General features: G+C 66.9%; 2 protein-coding genes across 2 annotated transcripts in view; one reads left to right on the top strand and one right to left on the bottom strand.

The window, feature by feature from the left end:
• TBC1D2B (TBC1 domain family member 2B) overlaps window positions 1-8202 on the top strand; it is a 46206-nt gene extending 38004 nt beyond the window's left edge. Inside the window, 3 exon segments of the mRNA XM_025050423.1 lie at window positions 2016-2201; window positions 2579-2700; window positions 5322-8202. Coding sequence (XP_024906191.1) covers window positions 2016-2201; window positions 2579-2700; window positions 5322-5517 — 504 coding nt within the window. The 3' untranslated portion in view covers window positions 5518-8202.
• Window positions 8203-10066: 1864 nt separating this feature from the next.
• The window catches only part of ADAMTS7 (ADAM metallopeptidase with thrombospondin type 1 motif 7), a 24480-nt gene continuing 16915 nt past the window's right edge, over window positions 10067-17631 (bottom strand). Inside the window, exons 16-25 of the mRNA XM_025050421.1 lie at window positions 16847-17100; window positions 16601-16742; window positions 15982-16108; window positions 15452-15665; window positions 13809-15182; window positions 13067-13210; window positions 12692-12862; window positions 12457-12603; window positions 11627-11789; window positions 10067-10430 (exon numbers count right to left, since the gene is read on the bottom strand). Of these exons, the coding sequence (XP_024906189.1) occupies window positions 10273-10430; window positions 11627-11789; window positions 12457-12603; window positions 12692-12862; window positions 13067-13210; window positions 13809-15182; window positions 15452-15665; window positions 15982-16108; window positions 16601-16742; window positions 16847-17100 (2894 nt within the window). The 3' untranslated portion in view covers window positions 10067-10272. The remainder of the gene's footprint in view (window positions 10431-11626; window positions 11790-12456; window positions 12604-12691; window positions 12863-13066; window positions 13211-13808; window positions 15183-15451; window positions 15666-15981; window positions 16109-16600; window positions 16743-16846; window positions 17101-17631) is intronic.

Genomic DNA, 17631 nt, shown 5'->3' with positions numbered 1-17631 from the left:
TCTCCTCCGGCCAAGTCCTGCCCGAGAGCCTGTCTGTCCTGGCCACAGCCGAGCCCATGCCCCGCTGCGTCCTCTGCCCGGCGTACATCTGCCTGGCCTCCTGCTCACAGGGTCCCCCACCCCCCCACCCGGCCCCCGGGTTGGCCCGAGCAGGAGATGAGGACGCAGGGGAGGAGGTGAAGGTGTTTCTCCCGCTCTCCCTCGTGGGCTGTGCCCGGCAGTGGACACCTCTCCTTCACAGCACGGCGTCCGAGGGACCCCCCGCTCCCTCGGGGTGGCCCCCTGCCCTGCCCCGGGCCACCTCCCCATCAGCTGCTCGGCTCTCAGCTCTTGTCACTGGGGTGACCATCTCCCTGGGTAAAGTCCCTTTGTCCTCACGGTCTGGAGGGGTCTCCGAGTTTTATTTTCAACTTGCATCTGCCATTCGTAAGCGGCCGGGCCAAGGGCCCCATGGTCGGCGGAAGCCAGGCCCGCCCTCCCGCAAGCCGTACCATCTCTGTGCCTCAGTTTCCTTGTCTGTAATTTGCACGTCACACCCCCCTCGGAGAGTGTTCGAGGCTGAATTCAGATGACTTGTTAAAGGAGTTTAACGTGACGTTGAGAACCCTGTCAGAATTTCGCGAAATGATTAATATTGTTATCATAGGCAAAAACGAAAGGCCTATTTTAAATACACGGATTTAAGATAAAACGTGTATCACGCTGTCACGTAAACGTAGACGCAAACACTAGGGAGACTGTCCTCCCGACACACACACGTCATGAACGTGATAGGTGCTCAGTAAAGAGAAGAAGGTGAGTGTCATCTGCTGCCCAGCCGCTGGACGACCACTCCCTGCCCCCTTCCCACCACCCCGATACATTCAGGGGTCCAGACCAAGGGCACGGTATGCCCCAGCTGGTCCCCGTTACAGCACGTGCGTGCTCCCACGTCATTACACACTTTTCCACCATCACGATCAGTGGCCGTAATGCTCCATAGGCTGACCATGTGCTGCAGCTGACCATCCTCCTAAGATGACATTGCAGTGGGCTGTTCTCCAATGGGGACGGTGCTGTGAGTTCCCTGTTGAGCCGCCTCCTGCCTGGACCAAGGCCCGAGCTGGCGTTCCCCGGCCGGCTGCTGCATGCCTGCGCCTCCGCCAAGCCGCGGGCAGCCTCATGACCGAGGCACCGTCTGCCACCTGGCCGGGAGGAGGGCCGTGTGCGGGGCCTCTCCCGCTTTAGGGCCAGCTCGCAGGTCCCTGCCTGTCAGGCACCTTCAGCCCAGACCCTGCAGGCGCGGTGAATCACGTGGCCATCACTCGGTCTTGCGGTCAGCTGTCCCTCTCCCTTGCCAGTTTATATCCCCTTAAAGGCAGCCTCTGGTCCCCGTTGTCTCTGGTCCCAGCACTGGCCCGTGCCGGGCGGGAAGCACGTGCAGATACGCAGCTGTCATTTCAGTGTGGAGACGAGAAACGGCAGCCGGAGACAGGCACCGTCACTAGTGACCGAGGCTGACGCTGCCCAGGGCAGCAGCGGGGCTTCCGGGGGGACCGGGCACGTGGCCCTGGCCCGCCTAGGCCACCCAGCTGCTGAGCGAAAGAGCCGAGCTTAACGCCAGGCCGCCTGACGCTGGGCTTCGCCGCCCTCACTGCCCAGCCAGCCCAGGGAGACTGCAGGGTGGACGTGGTGACGTCTCACTTCCGCTCTGGCCCGGGGGCTGGGTTGGGGGCCCTTTGAAGCAGCACACGCTGTGCTCACGTGTGGCTGGGCAGGGCTGGTGGCCCCGCAGGCTCAGTGCCACCAGCCCTGGGCACTCGGGGCACAGGAGTGGGTTTCAGGCCAAGGGCGCCTGTCCCCTGCCTGTGGAAGGGTGACGGCCCCAGGCACTCGGTGAGCACCTGCAGCGTGCGAGGTCAGGGCCCAGCGGCCCGCTCCCAGCTGAGCCCCACGCGCACCCGGAGCCGCCAGCCTCCCGTGCCCTGCCCGCCCCGTGGCGGACGCTGACGCCGCTCCCTGCGCCGCCCATCCAGGTGGACCAGCGGGTGTTCAGAGACCTGGTGAGCGAGAAGCTGCCGCGGCTCCACGCCCACTTCGAGCAGTACAAAGTGGACTACACCCTCATCACCTTCAACTGGTTCCTGGTGGTGTTCGTGGATAGCGTCGTCAGCGACATCCTCTTCAAAATATGGGACTCTTTCCTGTACGAGGGACCAAAGGTGGGTGCTCCCTGGGTGGCTGTGATTCGGACCCTCGCTTGTTTGTTCCACTAGTCGAGATAAAAATTGCCTGTAGGTGGGGCTTCCCAAGAGCTGGTTTTGATTTTACTGGAAACGATTTCCGGTTCTGTGTCCCTGCCTGGCGAAGCGTGAGCTGGATGTGGGAGGGTCCCTCAAAGCCGCTTCCCCACGAGGACGTCCTGGTCGTGGCTGGAGCGTTGCACAGCACCACAGTCCACTTTTCTGTCAGACGGGGCCCTGACCATGCCCGTGGGGACGTGCCTTGGGTCACGCGGCCGGCTGCCCCGGCCCGGGAGGCCTGTCCACGCCAGCGGCCGTGGCGCTTCTCTGAGCACAGACCCCTGTCCTTCCCGCAGGTCATTTTCCGTTTCGCCCTGGCGCTTTTCAAGTACAAGGAGGAGGAGATCCTGAAATTGCAAGATTCGATGTCCATATTCAAGTACCTGCGGTACTTCACTCGCACGATCCTTGACGCGCGGTGAGTCCTGGGGGTTCCCCACCGTCCACTCCCTGCCCCCTCAGACTCAGTGAGCAGGCGAGGAAGGAACGCGGCCTCCAGGGGGTCCCCGAGGCCAGGGAAGAGCTGAGTGCAGAGACGGTCTGCGCATTTGTCCAGCAAGCCCAAGTCACAATGACCAGGGCAGCAGGCGCATGTGTGACGGGCACTCACGGGCACCAGCGGCGCGGCAGGCCCTCGGCCAGGCAGCGACCACGGAGCTCTGGCACCAGTTGCAGGGGGCTGTGGTGTGGCGCGGCGCGGCCAGGCTGCCGTCCTTGTGGTGAGGACCGAGGTCGGGCTGGAGCAGAGCTGGGCTGCCATGGCCCCATAGCTCTGCCCAGGACTCGGCGCTTCTTCCTGAGAGTCGGGTCACTTCAGGGGCGTCGCAGGTGGAGCAGGACTGGCCGCTGGAGGCCTGGGGTCCAGGGGGCAGGTGGCGGCATGGTCAGGGTGCCCCCAGAGGCTTCCGTTCCCAGCAGCAGGGACCGAAGGCCCTGATGACCCATACGAACCCGGAGAATGGGAGACTCCGGCTTTCTGGCCTGGGAGCCGGCTGCTCAGCTCACCCGGTCAGCCAGGAGGGGCTGCAGGGCGCCAGCGTCGAGGGCTGGAGCACCGGGGCTGAGGACCACACAGACCCGGGCTTCTGCTGGGCCGGGCCATGGGCCCCACGGACGTGACTTTGGCATGGGTGCTGGCCGAAGCCATCTCTGGCTTCCTGGAAGTCACCACTGTTTTGGGGGCCTTTTCCTTGGGAAGTGGATCTTCAGGATATTTTGGGGCTCAGTGCTGTGTCAACAACCACGACATAAGTTTTGCCAGGTGCAAGAGGCCGTCTGAGAACAGCGTCTGCCTGTGAGAGGCAGCCTGTGTCCCGGGTGATGGAGGGTGTGCGCTGGCTCACAGCGGGTCCGGGTGACAGGTGACGAAGGGAGCTTCACCGCAACAGCTGGCGCGTGCAGAGAGCATGTTGGTACCACCCCCCCCACTCTAGTCAGCCCCTCACAGTCTCCAGAAGTGGGGTGCCCCCGCCCACCGCGGCCAGCCCTCGCCATGCACCTGCAGCGCCCCCTGGTGAGCATGCCGCGTCCGCAGCACGGGGCTTCGGGAAGTCAAGGTCAGTGGACCAGGAGGGCCCAAGTGCGTCACTGTCACTGAGCCCGCCCGGCTGGCCCCAGGAGGTGGGCTGGGCTGTTACGACGGCCCCACCTCTGGTCCCCAGCTGTTGCCAGGGACACTGACAACAAGACAGAGGGCGGGAATTCTGAGTCACACGGGTCCAGAGGGTGTCAGGTCACACGGAGCCACCCTTCCCTGCGTCAGGCCGTCTGGAGCCTCCAGCACGCCACACAGCGTCTTGCCCCTTAGCTGACCGTGGGGCACTCTCTCGTCTCCGGGCGGGGTGGCGAGTGACTTCCTGTTGTGCCTCAGTCAGCAGCAGCCAACTGAAGGAGCCCGTGAAAAACCCGAACGTCACTTAGTGTTTTCCGCAGCAGACGCGGGATAGACGCCTGAGGTTCAGGTGTGGGGAGCCTGTGACTGACAGCGGAAGGTCGTGTGCCCTGGTCCGCGGTCGGCACATCACCCCCCAGAGCTGCTCGCCAGCCCCGTCAGCCGAGCCGAGCCGAGCGGGCGTCGGAACCCGGTCAGCCCTCGCCGAGGCTGGCTGTGTCCGGGCGTCTCCTGCTCGGTGTCTCTCGTGTCCAGAGCATTCTCCGAGGGTTCGGCATTTCAGGCGCCTTTCCGACCTTCGGCCGCCTTGCGGGGGGCCTTCTGGGTGGGAGTCGGGCGTAGCTAAGGACGGGGTGTTCTCCGTGAGCAGAGGGAGACCCCGAAGGACGTGAGTTCTGACTCGGTGTGCCTCACGGCCGAGTGGCCTGGGCCGCAGAAGGAAGCAGGAGCAGGGGGCTTGTCCCCTACAGAGACGGGTTCTGGGCCGCTTCTGATTTGTGGCAGCCTTTCCTGGGGTTTGTGTCGTGTGAGGGCTTGGGGCATGGGCCATGGGGCATGGGGCGGGGCTCACTGGAGCAGGGTCTGTCCTCCGTTGTCACCCCTCGAGACATCTGTGGCTGATCAGGGGCACAGGCACGGCCAGCGGGCTGTGGGCTGTTGTTAGATGTTTTTGTTGAACCGCCGGCCAGCGGTTGGGGCCAGTGACCATGATTTAAGTGTTTATCGTGTATCGGAGCCTTGGGCTGGGGGTAGTGACACTCTCCGTGGACTGTGTCTCGGCCCTCGTGGTGACGGGTCTGACGGTCACCAGGAGGTTTGCGCAGGTGTCTGCCCGACCCCTCCGGTCCATCCGTGACAGTCTCCCTGACGCACCTGTGCCGGCCTCACACTGGTGCCGGGGGCCCGGCCAGACGCTGTCCCGGTGCTCGTGGGTGGCCACCCCGGTGCCCCCTGCCCTGGACACCCCACTGAGGACCTGGAGGCTGAGGGGGCAGCAGCTCAGCTGTGCGCACGTGGCCGCTGCTCAGGGCCGGCCCCAGGCGCCTCTGCTGAGGACGGCTGGCCTCGGGGCGGCGTACTTACAACAGGCCCCAGTGGGTGCCCGGGCATCTGCCCGCACCGCTGAGCCTCGCCCTGTGTCCCAGCAGGAGGCTGACCGCCATCTCCTTCGGGGACCTGAACCCGTTCCCGCTGCGCCAGATCCGGAACCGGCGCGCCTACCACCTGGAGAAGGTCCGGCTGGAGCTGACGGAGCTGGAGGCCATCCGGGAGGACTTCCTGCGCGAGCGCGACAGCAGCCCGGACAAGGGCGAGCTGGTCAGTGACGAGGAGGAGGACACCTGAGCGGCCCCCACGCGCCGCCGCCGAGCCTCTCGCCTCCACAGCCAGACAGTGCGGGCGACGCGCAGAGACGCGCCCTTCGCACCCGGGACGCGCCACCCCTGGCTCTGCCTGGCGCCCGCTGCGTGTCCTCGCTCCCACTGGGCGGGGCCCTCCTGCCCTGCGCTTGGCCTCGGGGACCATCACGCGTTCCCACCGCGCTCCCCGGCAGCTCTCCGGAGCCTGTTCACCGTGCCCGTCAGCCATGCCGGTGTCTCCCTCAGAAGCGCCCGCACCGCACGGCCACCCCCTGCACAGCGGGTGCCACGCACTCACCCGCAGGCCCCAGTGGCTGCCGCGGTGCGGAGAGGCGGAGAGGCGGGTGTGAACGGCTGTTGACTCCCCCAGCCTCGCCCTTTCTGGAACAGCCGCCCAGCAGTGGCTGCCCCCTGCCGGGAGACGCCACACTCACCGCATGCCCTGGTGTTGGCGGCCGGTGGCCCCTCGGGACGCCCTGTGCTCATCTGCGCGTGGCTCTTGGGGCATTGGAGTCATTTGCACGCATGATGGGGATGCAGCTCCCAGGAAGCTGGCTCGTGCCCCAGGGCCAGCCTGGCCCTGGCCACCTGCCTGAGGGGCCGTGAGAAGCTCTTCTGGGCTTTTTTAACAGGGCCGGGAACACTGGGCAGCCGGAAACTGTGGCTGGTGTCCGTGGCACAGCCAGTGCGTCCGGTGTGTCCTTTGCCTGGCCGGGGCCACCAGTGCCGGGACTGGGAAGTGCCTTTCTTGGGACCAGAGCCTGGGCAAGCCGTGCAAACGTGCGCCCTCCCCGCTGCCGCCAGCAGCCCCCTCCCCTTCCCCCTGCGGCACGGCCTTGCTCAGGGGCCAGGCTGCCTGGCGACCTCCGGGCACTTGGAGCCCAGGAAAACGGCTTCCCACGGGGAGGGCGGGTTGGCCGACTCCACGGACCATCAGTGGTGTGTGAATGTCTGTGTTTTCTGACGCAGTGTTAGTCAAATGGGAAAGAAGCTGTTCTGAATGGAGTTTTTGCATTACCTGGAAGAAATTGGAAGCAATCGCTCGCTGATATGTGTGACACTCTGAGACTCAGAGCCGACACGGTGTCACTCGAAGATGTGCCTTTTCAGGAAGCGTGGTTTCTGTGTTTGTGACCGTCAGCCTGGAGCAGCATCGTGGCTGGTGCCGTGTCAGCGCACCAGCCTGAGCTCAGCTGCTGTCTTTGGCCGAGTTGGTTTACCTGGTTTTCGCTGTGTTGAGGGAGCCCCTCCCCGCGTTTCCCCGAAAGCCCTTCTCTCTCTCCGGGCGTCAGACATGTGCTTCTCCTCGTGCGGGCTCTGGGGGCAGTGGCTGGAGCTCTTGGCTCTTCCTTCAGGAGCTTGACCGAGTGGGGTCCACGGGGAGCCTCACTGGGTTTGGAGGTCCCCGCAGGAGGCTGGGGATGCTGGAGGACGCCCCCATCTCCCGAGCGGCTGTCAGCCGGGGTGCAGTGGGAATGGGGTCGGGCTCCACGCATCGCTCTAGACTCCAGTTTCCAAGGTGATTTTCCCTGGAACTGCCTGTTCTGAGGCTAAAACGCAGACCTTAGGAACAGGCTTGTTCTATCTTTTTTGCCCTGAAGACACGTCCCCAAAGCGCCCGGTGCCTGCGTGTGGCCGGAGCATGAGGTTTCTGCCCTTCCGAGTGGCTGCAGGCTGAGCAGTAGGCGTGACAGCAAAGCAGGTGGAGAGGTGGCCTGGGAACAGCGGCCTGCAGCCAGGGGGTCGTCCGGGCCCGGGGCCGACCGCCACCGTCCTGCTCCCCCGGACAGAGGGCTGGAGCAGCGGTGCTTCTGTGTGCGTGGCTCCCCCGCTGGACTCCAGACGGGGGATGCCATGGGGCCAGCTCCTGGGGAACTGGAGGGTCCAGCTCACTCGTCCAGCCAACACCTAGGCTGGGCAGCCTCCGGCCAGCCGGCCCAAGTGCACCGGCCACGGCCACGGGGAGCCCCCACCTCACACAGGAATAGCCAACGCTGTGTCGGCGGGAGTTTGTTTATGTGGTGAACATGTTAATATTTTTGTATATTTTACTATAATCTATATTTTTATAGGCTATTTTTATCAAGGTTTTTCTAGATCACGTACCTCTATTTTCTATAACGAGTTCTGTGTGCGTGGCTCCCTCGTATGTGTTTATGTGAACCCAGACCTCACAGATCGCTCTCCACTTGGGGCCACTTCCGACCCCTGGCCTTGACCATCTCAGACCTTGGCTCATGCATGGCCCCCTCCTCGCCCCAGGTGGCATCCGGTGCTACTTGTCGTCATGCCGACAGCCGTCCGAGCTACAGCTGAGACTGTGCTCGCTAGGGACAATTCTGTGTCAACTACAGTTTATCAATGTAAGAAGAATCCTAGGCAAATAGCCATTCCGTTTTCTTTTTTTAACTGAATGTTTGTATTATTGCACAATTCCCTCCCCTGCACGTGTGCGGGGTTGTCTTCCTGTGCGTGTCTGGGCATCTGGGCCTGCTGGGGGCCGTCTTTGCCAGCGGGGAGCTGGGTTCTGGCCCTGGAGGGCTCGGGGTGCTGCCAAGTGAGTCTTGCCTTTTATGTCACAGCGGCTTCCGTGCTTACTTTCAAGGTAAATTTTGGAATCGTCATATTAGAAGGTGAAATAAACTAATTTGTATAATGTTCTGACATAAAATGCAGTTACAGTCACTGGCGGGGGGCTCAGCCCCAAGGGCATGGAAGGGGCAGGGCTACAGAACCTGTGCGACCTGCGGGCTTGGGTGTTTCTGGGTTTGCTCTGGGGCGGGTGGGACAGGATGCCTTTGTCAGCAGGGGCAGCCCTGGGAGGCCCTAAGCCATGGCCCAGCTGCAGGTGCGGACCGGGGGCACCGAAAGGGGGAGCCTCGGGCCAGAGCTAGAGCAGCCTCCAGCCCCGGGTGGTGGACACCCCCCCTCCCACCAGCAGTGACATGCCCTGCCTGAGTCACGGGTTGTTTGCCTCCCGCCTGGGATGACAGCTCAGGCCCAGCTGCCACTGGGGACACCCCCATCACTGGAAAAACAGAGTGACTAAGACGAAACACCCTTCCACGGTGCGTGGGCGGGGCTCCCGGGAGGGTTCCCGACACTCCGAGCCCACGAAGACCTGGCAAGCCCGTCTCCTCCTGGGGCAGGGCGCAGTGGGCCAGGGGCTCCCGAGGTCACCCAGCACAGCAGCAGTGGCAGCGCTGGGGCTGGGAGCCCTACATGAGGCCGTGCTCCCCATCCTTCACGAGGGCTGGGGACAGCCGTGGAGGCCTTTCCTCAGAGCGTGGTCCCCAGGGCCTCCTGGGGCCGGCCAGGTGTCTGCAGACAGACCGGAAGCGGGCCTGACGGCCCTCCACCCTGGGCGGGCACAGTGCTGCTCGGCCTCACCACCGTGCAGGCTGCTCAGGGACCCGCTTTCCCGAGACCGTGGAGACTGCCCTCTGCCCCGGCACCGCGGGGTCTGCTCAGCGCCGCCGGCCTGCCTGGCCTGTGCGGACAGGGCCCGGGCCCTTGGCCGGTCACCCCTTCCTTGGAGCCTTGGGCCTCCCATCTGAAGTGGGGTGACAGGTGACGAGGGGGCAGCTGGGCTGCCACTGCCTCCCCCTCTCAACACGGGAGCCGTCCTGGGCCGGACACTGCTGACACACCTGGTCCCAGCTCCCACGGAGCAGTTTTCAGTGTCCCCCTGGGCCCAGTTCACACCCACGCGGGGCCGCGCGGCCCGGGGCGGTGCCCTAAAGGTGTGCAGGGGGGCCGGCCCTTGGCAACACCGTGGGGAGGGGGGACACCTCCCAGGAGTAGAGCTTGTGAGCAGGATTTAAAAGGGCCAACTTCAAGGCTCCTGGGTAAAGGTGAAGGCTGGCTCCTGCGCAGGCCACTTTCTGGTGGAGGGGCTGGGCCTGGGAGGACGGTGTGAGCCCCTTCCAGCCCCCAGCCCCCCAGGCCCAGGCCACTTCAGAGCCCTCCGGCCCGCATGCTCCCGGCCGTGCACGCCGTCTGGCTCCGTGGCAGTGGTTTGGCTGGAAGGGGCTGTTGGGGGCAAGGGCCAGTGTAGCTGAGGCCTGGCGCCTAGGGGGGTGGTGAACGCGGGGTCAGACCCGTGGCCAGCCCAGCCCCTCCGCTGAGCATGGAGGGACAGGGGCAGCAAGGCCGTGGCTCCTCCCCCATCACCCCAGTCGACGCGCCTGGGGCCTGCCCGTGGGGTTCCCAGACCCCACCACCACCGCTCCAGAGGGTCAGTCCCTGCCGGGGACGAGATGGGCCTCGCTGGTCGGGGGCGTTTCTGTGAGACACAGGTCTGAGGGCTTTGGAGGAGACAAGGAGGGGCTGGGGGCCTGAGCAGGGACCGACACCCCTGGGCCTTCGCCACGCTGCACCCTGCCCCCCGTTATCCAACCCTCGGAGGCGCGGCACCCACCTCCTCCAGGGAGCCCCGTGCACTCGGGCTCCCCAGTCTCCGGTCCTGTCCCCTCCCCGGACGGAGGGTGGGGCCGTTGCAGACCTGGAGCCCCCCATCCAGGAGGAAGCCAGGCTGTGGGGGGTAGATGATCATTTATGAATAATCGTAACGTGTCACACAAACTGTTAGAATAAAAAAATACCTTTTCGGGGGACGGGGGACCCCAGCCCGCTGCGGGCGGGGCCGGGGTAGCACCATGAGGGCACGAGGGGGTGGTGGACACTGAGGTCTGTGCGGCTGTTGGTGGTCAGTCTGTCTGTCCATGCACCCGGCTGGGGGTCAGCGGCGGGAGGCCCTCTGGTGGCCCCGGGAGGGGGCGGTGCGGCCGGGCGGGGGGCACGAGCGGCAGCACTGGGTGCGGACGGTGGGCAGCTGGCAGCGGCCGAGCAGGCGCAGCGTCTCACAGAAGCCGAAGGGCAGGCGGTCCCGCACGCAGCCTGGGGGGATCGTTTGGGGCTGAGGCTTGGCCGCCCTCCCGCCCTGTGCTGGCTGCAGCTATTTTGGGAAGCGCCATGCTTCCCACCCCAATCTTGCCCCCACTGCTGGTGACAGCCCTCAGCTGCTGCCCCGGGCCCTGCTGGCTCCAGCGGACGTCCCGGGGGAGCAGGACGGCGGCGGTCGGCCCCGGGCCTGGACGTGGCCCCGGCTGCAGGGGAGGGCACGAGGCAGCAGACAGCTTTTCCACCCAGGCTGCGGGCGGCAGCTCCCAGCTACACAGCTGCAGATGTGTGTCTGTCTCCCCTGTGATCTCAGGCAAGCTCCGAACCTCAGGGGGAGGTCTGGTCCCCTCCTTTGTGGATACACCCTCCACAGGCAGGCGGATGTGGCTGTGCCATCAGCTGCCTCGCCGTGGTGACCTCACACCCTGGAGTTTCCCAGACTGCCAGATGTCCGGCCCCACGGACCATCAAAACATCCTGGGGGTTCCGGGGGCTCAGCGTCCACGTCACCCCCTGGCTGGCTCCAGCCTTGAACTCGGAGCTCGTGGCTCAGCCACTTGACCACCCCAGCTAGGTTCAGACCTCATGAGGAAGGGAGCCTGTCTTCCTTCCCTGGGCGTCTCTGGGCCCTTCCCCCCGAGCCCTCACAGGGGCTCCCGCCGGGGTGTTGCTGTCAGCCCTGGTGCACGAGCAGGTGGAGCCCAGGGCCGCACAGCGGGTGGCGGAAGCCCAGGTGGACACCAGGGATGGTTTCCTGTGCTGAGCACCAGGAAGGGTGCGTGTGTGCACGTGTGTCCAGAGCCGCCTCCGGCTCTAGCCCTTGCTCCAGGAGGACCCAACTGGCCCAGAAGCCACCAGCTGCTGGGAGGGCAGCATTGGTCACTCCAGCAGCCCTCCTCTGACCAGAGCTGGGTTGGGGGCCCCACAGGCCCGCGTGCAGGCTCAGGGACGTTCCCGGCCTCTCTCTGAGACGCAGAAGGGAAGAGCTTGCCCGAGGCCACACAGCAGCTTGGGGGCTGAGGCTGCTGCCCTGAGTCCTCCCCTGAGCTAAAGGCTGCCCCTGGACTGGACCGTCCCGGTCCAGTCCCGCACGGCCCCAGCTTCTGTGTGGCATCTCGTGGTCAGCAGTGCTGTAGGGCGACAGTTTGGGGATCCCCCATCTCCCCGGTGCTGTGTGGGGTGGGGGCACTTACGGGGGGGCTCGGTAAGCTCGCAGTCCTGGGTGCCGCATGGCCGGGAGTTCTCAGGCCAGGCCTCGTGGCCGCACTGCTCACCGTCCTCCTCGGGCAGCCCCGTGTGGGTGTTGACACACCTGACCAGACGCCGCTGGACACCGCCACCACAGGGGGCCGAGCACTGCGGGAGGAGGGCCGGGGTAGGGTGAATGCCTCTGTCTCGTGCTGGGGGGCCAGGCACCCCAGGGCCTGACACCCTCTCCCTGCTCCCAGCCCATCCCTCAAGCCTCCTGCCTCCTCCTGCGGGGAGAGGGGACAAGCCTGAGGGGCCAGCACCTGGAGTCGGGCTTTGTTCTTCCCAGTTGGGGTCCGATGGTTTTCAGGAGCCCTAAACACAGTAATCTGTGGCCACTTAGTGGCAGGCCCTGTGCTCAGTGCCTCACTGTGGTTCACTGAACCCTCACAACCCCGTTTGCAGACGAGGAAGCATCTGGCAAGCAAAGTCAGCGGCCTAGGGGCACTCGGCAGCCAGGGGGACAAGGACCAAGGTTGCCGGACCTCCGAGCTCCAGACAAACCTGCCCGCTCGAGTCCTCGCTGGCCCGCTGGGGCCTTAGGCGGTTCCCTGGACACCCCCATTCGTCACACGCCTAGGACTTGGCACCGCTGTCCCCCAGGACCCCGCCCCCGACTCCTCAGGTCTCCGCCGTGCCGTCCCCTGTGGAGCAGGCCAGCGCAGCTCACGCCCGCTCCTTAGTCCACGTCTCCCAGCGGGAGCCCGTCTGGCCGGCACTGTGCGCAGCGACCACACGGCTCTCCGTGCCCCTCGGAGCGCGGCCGCCAGCTCACCTGGCCCCAGGGCCCCACTGCCCACTGCGTGCACGGCTGTGTGTTGCAGGGCCGCGTGCTGCTGGGTCTGAGCGCCTCCTCGCAGAGGCCCGGCTGCGGGCAGGTCACCAGGCGCTGCTGCTGCCCCCCGCCACAGGCCTCGGAGCACTGGGGGCGCGACGGGCATGGAGAGGGGTCAGGGCCCGGCAGGGCCCCAGCCACCGCCCCCCCCCCACCTTGGAGCCCCAGGCCTCACCTCCCTCCAGGAGGAGGTGTACCAGCTGAGGCACGGCTGGGCCCCGCAGGGCTGGCGGGCGGGCGGCGGTGCGGGCCCGGCCTGGCAGTGGAAGGGCCGGAGCGGCCGGAGGTCCCTGTCCACACACTGCACGTCCCGCACAGAGGAGCCTCCGCCACAGCTGCGGGAGCACTGGGGGCCGAGGGACACGTGTGCGGACAAACCACCATGTGGGGGCCACCCCCAGTTGTGGCACGTCCCCAAAAACCCCAGGGACAGGCCAGGGCTGGCGGGATGGGACAGGGAGAAAGGGAGAGGGGCAGGTCACCAGCGAAGACGCAGAGTCAGGCCGGGCGCCGCCGCAAGTGAGCCCCTCCCCCCGCGGGGCTCACACACCTTGCTCCAGTTGCCCGCGTGCCAGGTGGCACAGGGCCGCAGGTGGCCGCGGCGTTTTTGGCCAGCGGGTGCACAGTCGTCCTCCCGGCCGGAGCTGCAGCGCACGGGCCTCCAGACGGCGCCCAGGCCACAGGTGGTGGAGCACTGTGGGGGCGGAGGCGTGAGCGGGGGGTGGGGGGCGGTGCCTCCAGCCCGTGATCCCCACCAGCCTCGCGGGAGACGGCGAGGACGAGACGTCCACCTGTGCTCGCTGGGACCCAGGGGCACCTGGGAGGGACGTCTGGTTGCTTGCTGGGCCTCGGCGTGTCCCTCCCACCCCAAGACTAGGGATCCGAACAGAACTCGCTTCTGCAGTGACAAGCGGGCGTCCTGGAGTGAGGACATATCATTCCGTGCTGCTCAGACCCCTGTGGGCCCTGACAGAGCAGGTGCAGCCCGGAGGGCTGGGCCAGGTGAGCTTGGGACCGTGCTGGGCACTGAGGGGCTGGGGCCAGGGGAGGGGGCTGCCCCTGTCACAGCTGTGTGGGGACAGCTCCCTGTCCCTGGAGGCGTGCAAACTAGAGTGAGAGGGACCCCCCTCCCGCTGCCCCTCATCCGTGCCCGCCCTGCCTTCCCGGCGGCCTCGGGGGACTCCCGGGACACAGGGAGATGGGCACTCCCACCCCACCCCCACTGCACAGCTGGGAAACGGAGGCCGCAGGGTCCTATCCGCCCCGCTCGCCCTGGCCCTGGCATCACTTGCCTCGCTCCAGCGTCCCACTTCCCAGGTGGCATTACTGGCGGGGGGCAGGTCCTTGGGGGACCCCTCCTCGGCCAGGCCGGGGTCTGGAATCTGGGTATCAGGGGCTCCGCTGCTGTTGGCTGGACTGTCCCCAGCTGTTGCAGACAACAGAACCGAGCTCAAGGGCGCCTGAGGGCTAGGGGACTCTGCTCGGCCCGAGGGTGCTGGGCTCAGGGCGGTCACCCCAGGCGTGTGCCTTAGGCCAGTGGGGGTCATCAGAAGGAAGCTCCCTGTTACTGCCGGGGTCTGTGGCTCCAGCAGAGCCGGTCCTGGGGCCGGGAGGGCAGGCGTCCCTTGCTCCAGGGGACCGTCCCTGTCCCGGGCCTCCGGCAGAGAAGCGGTGGGACGGGGAGTGGGAGGGGACCCCCCCACGGTGGGCCACAGCTCACGGGCCCCAGGCCCCAGGCCCCCATCCAGAGCCGGTTCCCAGGTCCCGGTCACGCGAGTCCACAACTGGGCCGAGTCAGGACCAGGAGAGGAGTGGACGGTGCTCGTGGAGGACAGAGGGGACACTGTGGAGCTTGGGGGCAGGTGGGGAGCCCCCTCGTTGTCCTCGGAGACCTCGTTGGTCCTCTCCCACCGAGGAGGGAGTGGGGGGCTTGGGCCGGACACCCCCGTCAGAGACTCGTCCTGGTCCTCGGGAGCAGAAGTCGTCTCTGTGCCACCAGCTGAAGCAGGGGTCCAGGGCAGGCCGGGGAGCCCAAGGTCTGGGGGCCCCATGGGGGTGTCCTCGGACCGAGTGACCAACAGGTTCCCCAGAGTCTGCTCTGAAGGTGGGGGCAGGGAGTGGCCGGCCTGGCCAGGCCAAGAGGTGGGGGACCGATCTCTCGGTGCTCGCTCCCCATCAGCCCCAGGAGGCTCCGGGGCAGGCTCAGGGGTGCCCACGGGGGGCTCGGCAGGGCTGCTCGGGGGTGGGGGCGTCCAGTCCCCTGTGGCCCCCAGGTCTGAGCTGGGCTCCTCGAAAGGCCTGTAGGACAGGTCCTCGTGGAAGGTGATGAAGTTGTAGTCGTAATAGAAGTCGTCGACGAACATGGGCTCCGGCTCGGGCCCCGCCCCCTCGATGGCATTGCCGTCGCCGGCCGGCCCGGGGGGCGATGGGCGCACGGGGCGGGGGGCCAGGTGGCGGGGAACGAAGTCCACTTCATTGTAGAGCTCGTGGCTGAAGGAGCCGCTGCCCGAGCCTTCAGGGTCGAGCTCACCCAGGGCCCGCGGGCAGGGCGGCCGAGGGCAGGTGGCCTCGCCTGCTGGCCGCTGGGCCTCGTCGCAGGGGACACTGGTGTCGTTCATACAGAGGACACTTCGGTGCTGCGTGCCCGGCCCACACGTCACCGAGCACTACGGGGAGGCCAGGATGAGGAGCTCAGGCCAGAAGCTGGGACAGCGGAGCACCCTGTCCCTGCTCCACGTCCGAGTGGCCAGCCTCCTCTGACCCCAGCGAGCTCGAGGCCGCGGCCTGTGGCTGTGGCATGCCAGGGCATCCCAGTGCCGAGGTTTGGGACAGGCTGGACCTGGAAAGTCCCAGCCCCCTCCCACCAGGGGACAGCCCAAGACCAACAGTGGAGCTGGGGCGCGGGCCCCCCCGGGCCTCCCCACCTGACGCTCACCTGAGACCAGTTCCCCACGGCCCAGGTGGCTGGACAGGTCACGTTGCGGTTGCAAGGGGTTTCGGCAGGGGGCCGGGGCAGGTGTGCGCAGGCAGGGGGCTCCAGGGCACTCTGCTCGTCCAGCCCCACGCTTCGGACACAGAGCACGGCCCGGCGGGAGAGGCCCCCCGGCCCGCAGGAGCTGGAGCACAGCTGCCACTCCCCTGCCCACCACCTGTGGGGCAGAGGGGGCGTCAGCGCGGGGCTGGCTCGACCCCCAGGCACTCAGCGATTAGGCAGTCAGGTCTAAGCCCAGAGGACGCGTCCCCAGAGCTTAAAGCTCAGGGACAGGGCACAGCCTCCCTCGTTCCTGCCGCCCTCACCCCAAGGGGACCTGGGCAAGACCCAAGGCCTGAGCCCACACGGGGACCCGGTCCTCCGAGGCTGGGGCTGGGGGCCGGCAGGGCCTGGGGCCTCAGCCCGTTCTCTCTGCTCCCACAGCGGTCCCTGGTGGGGCCTGCAGCGGGGGCCGGGGCTCAGGGCCGGCTCACCGGGCGGGGCAGCGCTCCTCACTGCACTTCCTCTGGCGGTCATCAGGCCGGCTCAGGGGGTCACAGTGTCCCTCGTCCACAGGCCCAAGCTGCCGCTCAGCGCAGTACACGCTCCGCCTCTGCATGCCTGCGGGGCCACAGGGCTCAGCCAGGGCCAGGCACCCAAGACCCCTGCCCAGCCGCCCGGCGCCCAGACAGGGCCCCCCCCCACCCCGGTGAGGAACAGTGTGCAGGTCCCGCAGGATGGGGCCTCCTGGCTGGGAGGCCTCGGGCAGCTCACGTGGCCTTTCTAACCCTCGTCTGTACATGGAAGGGACAATGACAGCTGCCTGGAAGCCCAGGCGTGAGGGTGACATGCAGTCACAGCTGTGCAGGCTCAGCCTGTGACTGGCACCTGGCAAGATGTCCACACGTGCCAGTGGCTGCTCGCGTGCAGATCCGCCCACGGCCGGGCTCTGTGCCCGTCTCACCGCATTTGCTCTCGGGGGACCTATGGGACGGACTGTCGCTAGCCCCCCCTTTACAGATGGGGAAATTCCGGGCTCATGGTGGCCCCGTGAATGAGCGGCGAGCTGGAGACTGAGGCGGGCGTCCCTGCCCAGAGGCTCGGGCCCCGCACCTGTGCCACAGGTGACCGTGCACTTGCTCCAGGGCCCGTGCAGCCAGGAGAACTCGGGCGGCGGGCCCAGGCCGGGGCCGTCCGCCTCCCGGTGGATGGTGTACTCGTAGCGCACGCCGGGGTTGCTCTCCTGGAACAGCAGCTGGGGGTGGCGGGCAGAGTGGCCGTGAGCCCCGCGCCTCCCCACCCTCCCCACCCGCCCACGGCAGCCGCCCTGAGGAGCCGCCCGGCCTTGGGGGCTCGCACCTGGATCCAGACGGGCTCGCTGGTGGGCCCCGGAGAGGTCAGGTTCTCCCAGTCACCCGTGCGCACATAGGTGAAGGTGGTGCCCGCCACCTGGTAGTCCCCGTTCCACTGGATGGTCCAGCCACCATTAAGGAAGTACCTGTCCGGGTCCTCACCCCGCAGGGCCAAGAAGTTGGCAGCCTCGGCCACCTCCTCGATGAGGATCTCGCGGGCACCGGCTGGGATCAGCCCCACGTCCACGTACCCTGGTGGCCAAGGTCACGCAGAGGTGAGTGGGTCAGCTGTCCCCACCCCCTCCCGCACGTACCTCCCCGGGCCCCGCCGGCTCATGCCAAGGGTTCCACCTGAAGACCGCGAGCTTCCCCAAAGGCAGAGGCTCACAGCTGTCCGCGTCAGCAGCACCTCTGAAGGGCTCTGGCCCTGCCTCGTGACCCTCGCCCATCAGCCTGTCCCAGAGACCTTAGCTGGTCGTTGTCACAAGGCTGGCCTGCCCCCTACCCTCGAGCCCAGCGTGACCGTGCGAGAGAACCGCGTGGGCCGTGCCTATCCGCGTGACGCCGTCCTCCCTCCCGCTCGGCCCATCCGCCCTGCCCTGCAGTGGCGTGCCCACCGCATGCCCCGCATCGCCCTGAGCACTTGACAGTGTGACGACCCTGTGATGTAAGAGCTGCTGTCGCCGGACGCCATGGACGGCAGCTGAGGCACGGGGCGGGGGGCAGCCTGCGGGGTCTGAGCCAGCACCCCCGGGGCGGGGGCGGGGGCGGGGGCCCGGGGAGACGGGGCTG

The sequence above is a fragment of the Pteropus alecto genome, unplaced genomic scaffold (assembly GCF_000325575.1).
Source record: "Pteropus alecto unplaced genomic scaffold, ASM32557v1 scaffold60, whole genome shotgun sequence".
NCBI classification, from domain to species: domain Eukaryota; kingdom Metazoa; phylum Chordata; class Mammalia; order Chiroptera; family Pteropodidae; genus Pteropus; species Pteropus alecto.
This window is presented reverse-complemented; position numbering and strand designations above follow the sequence as displayed.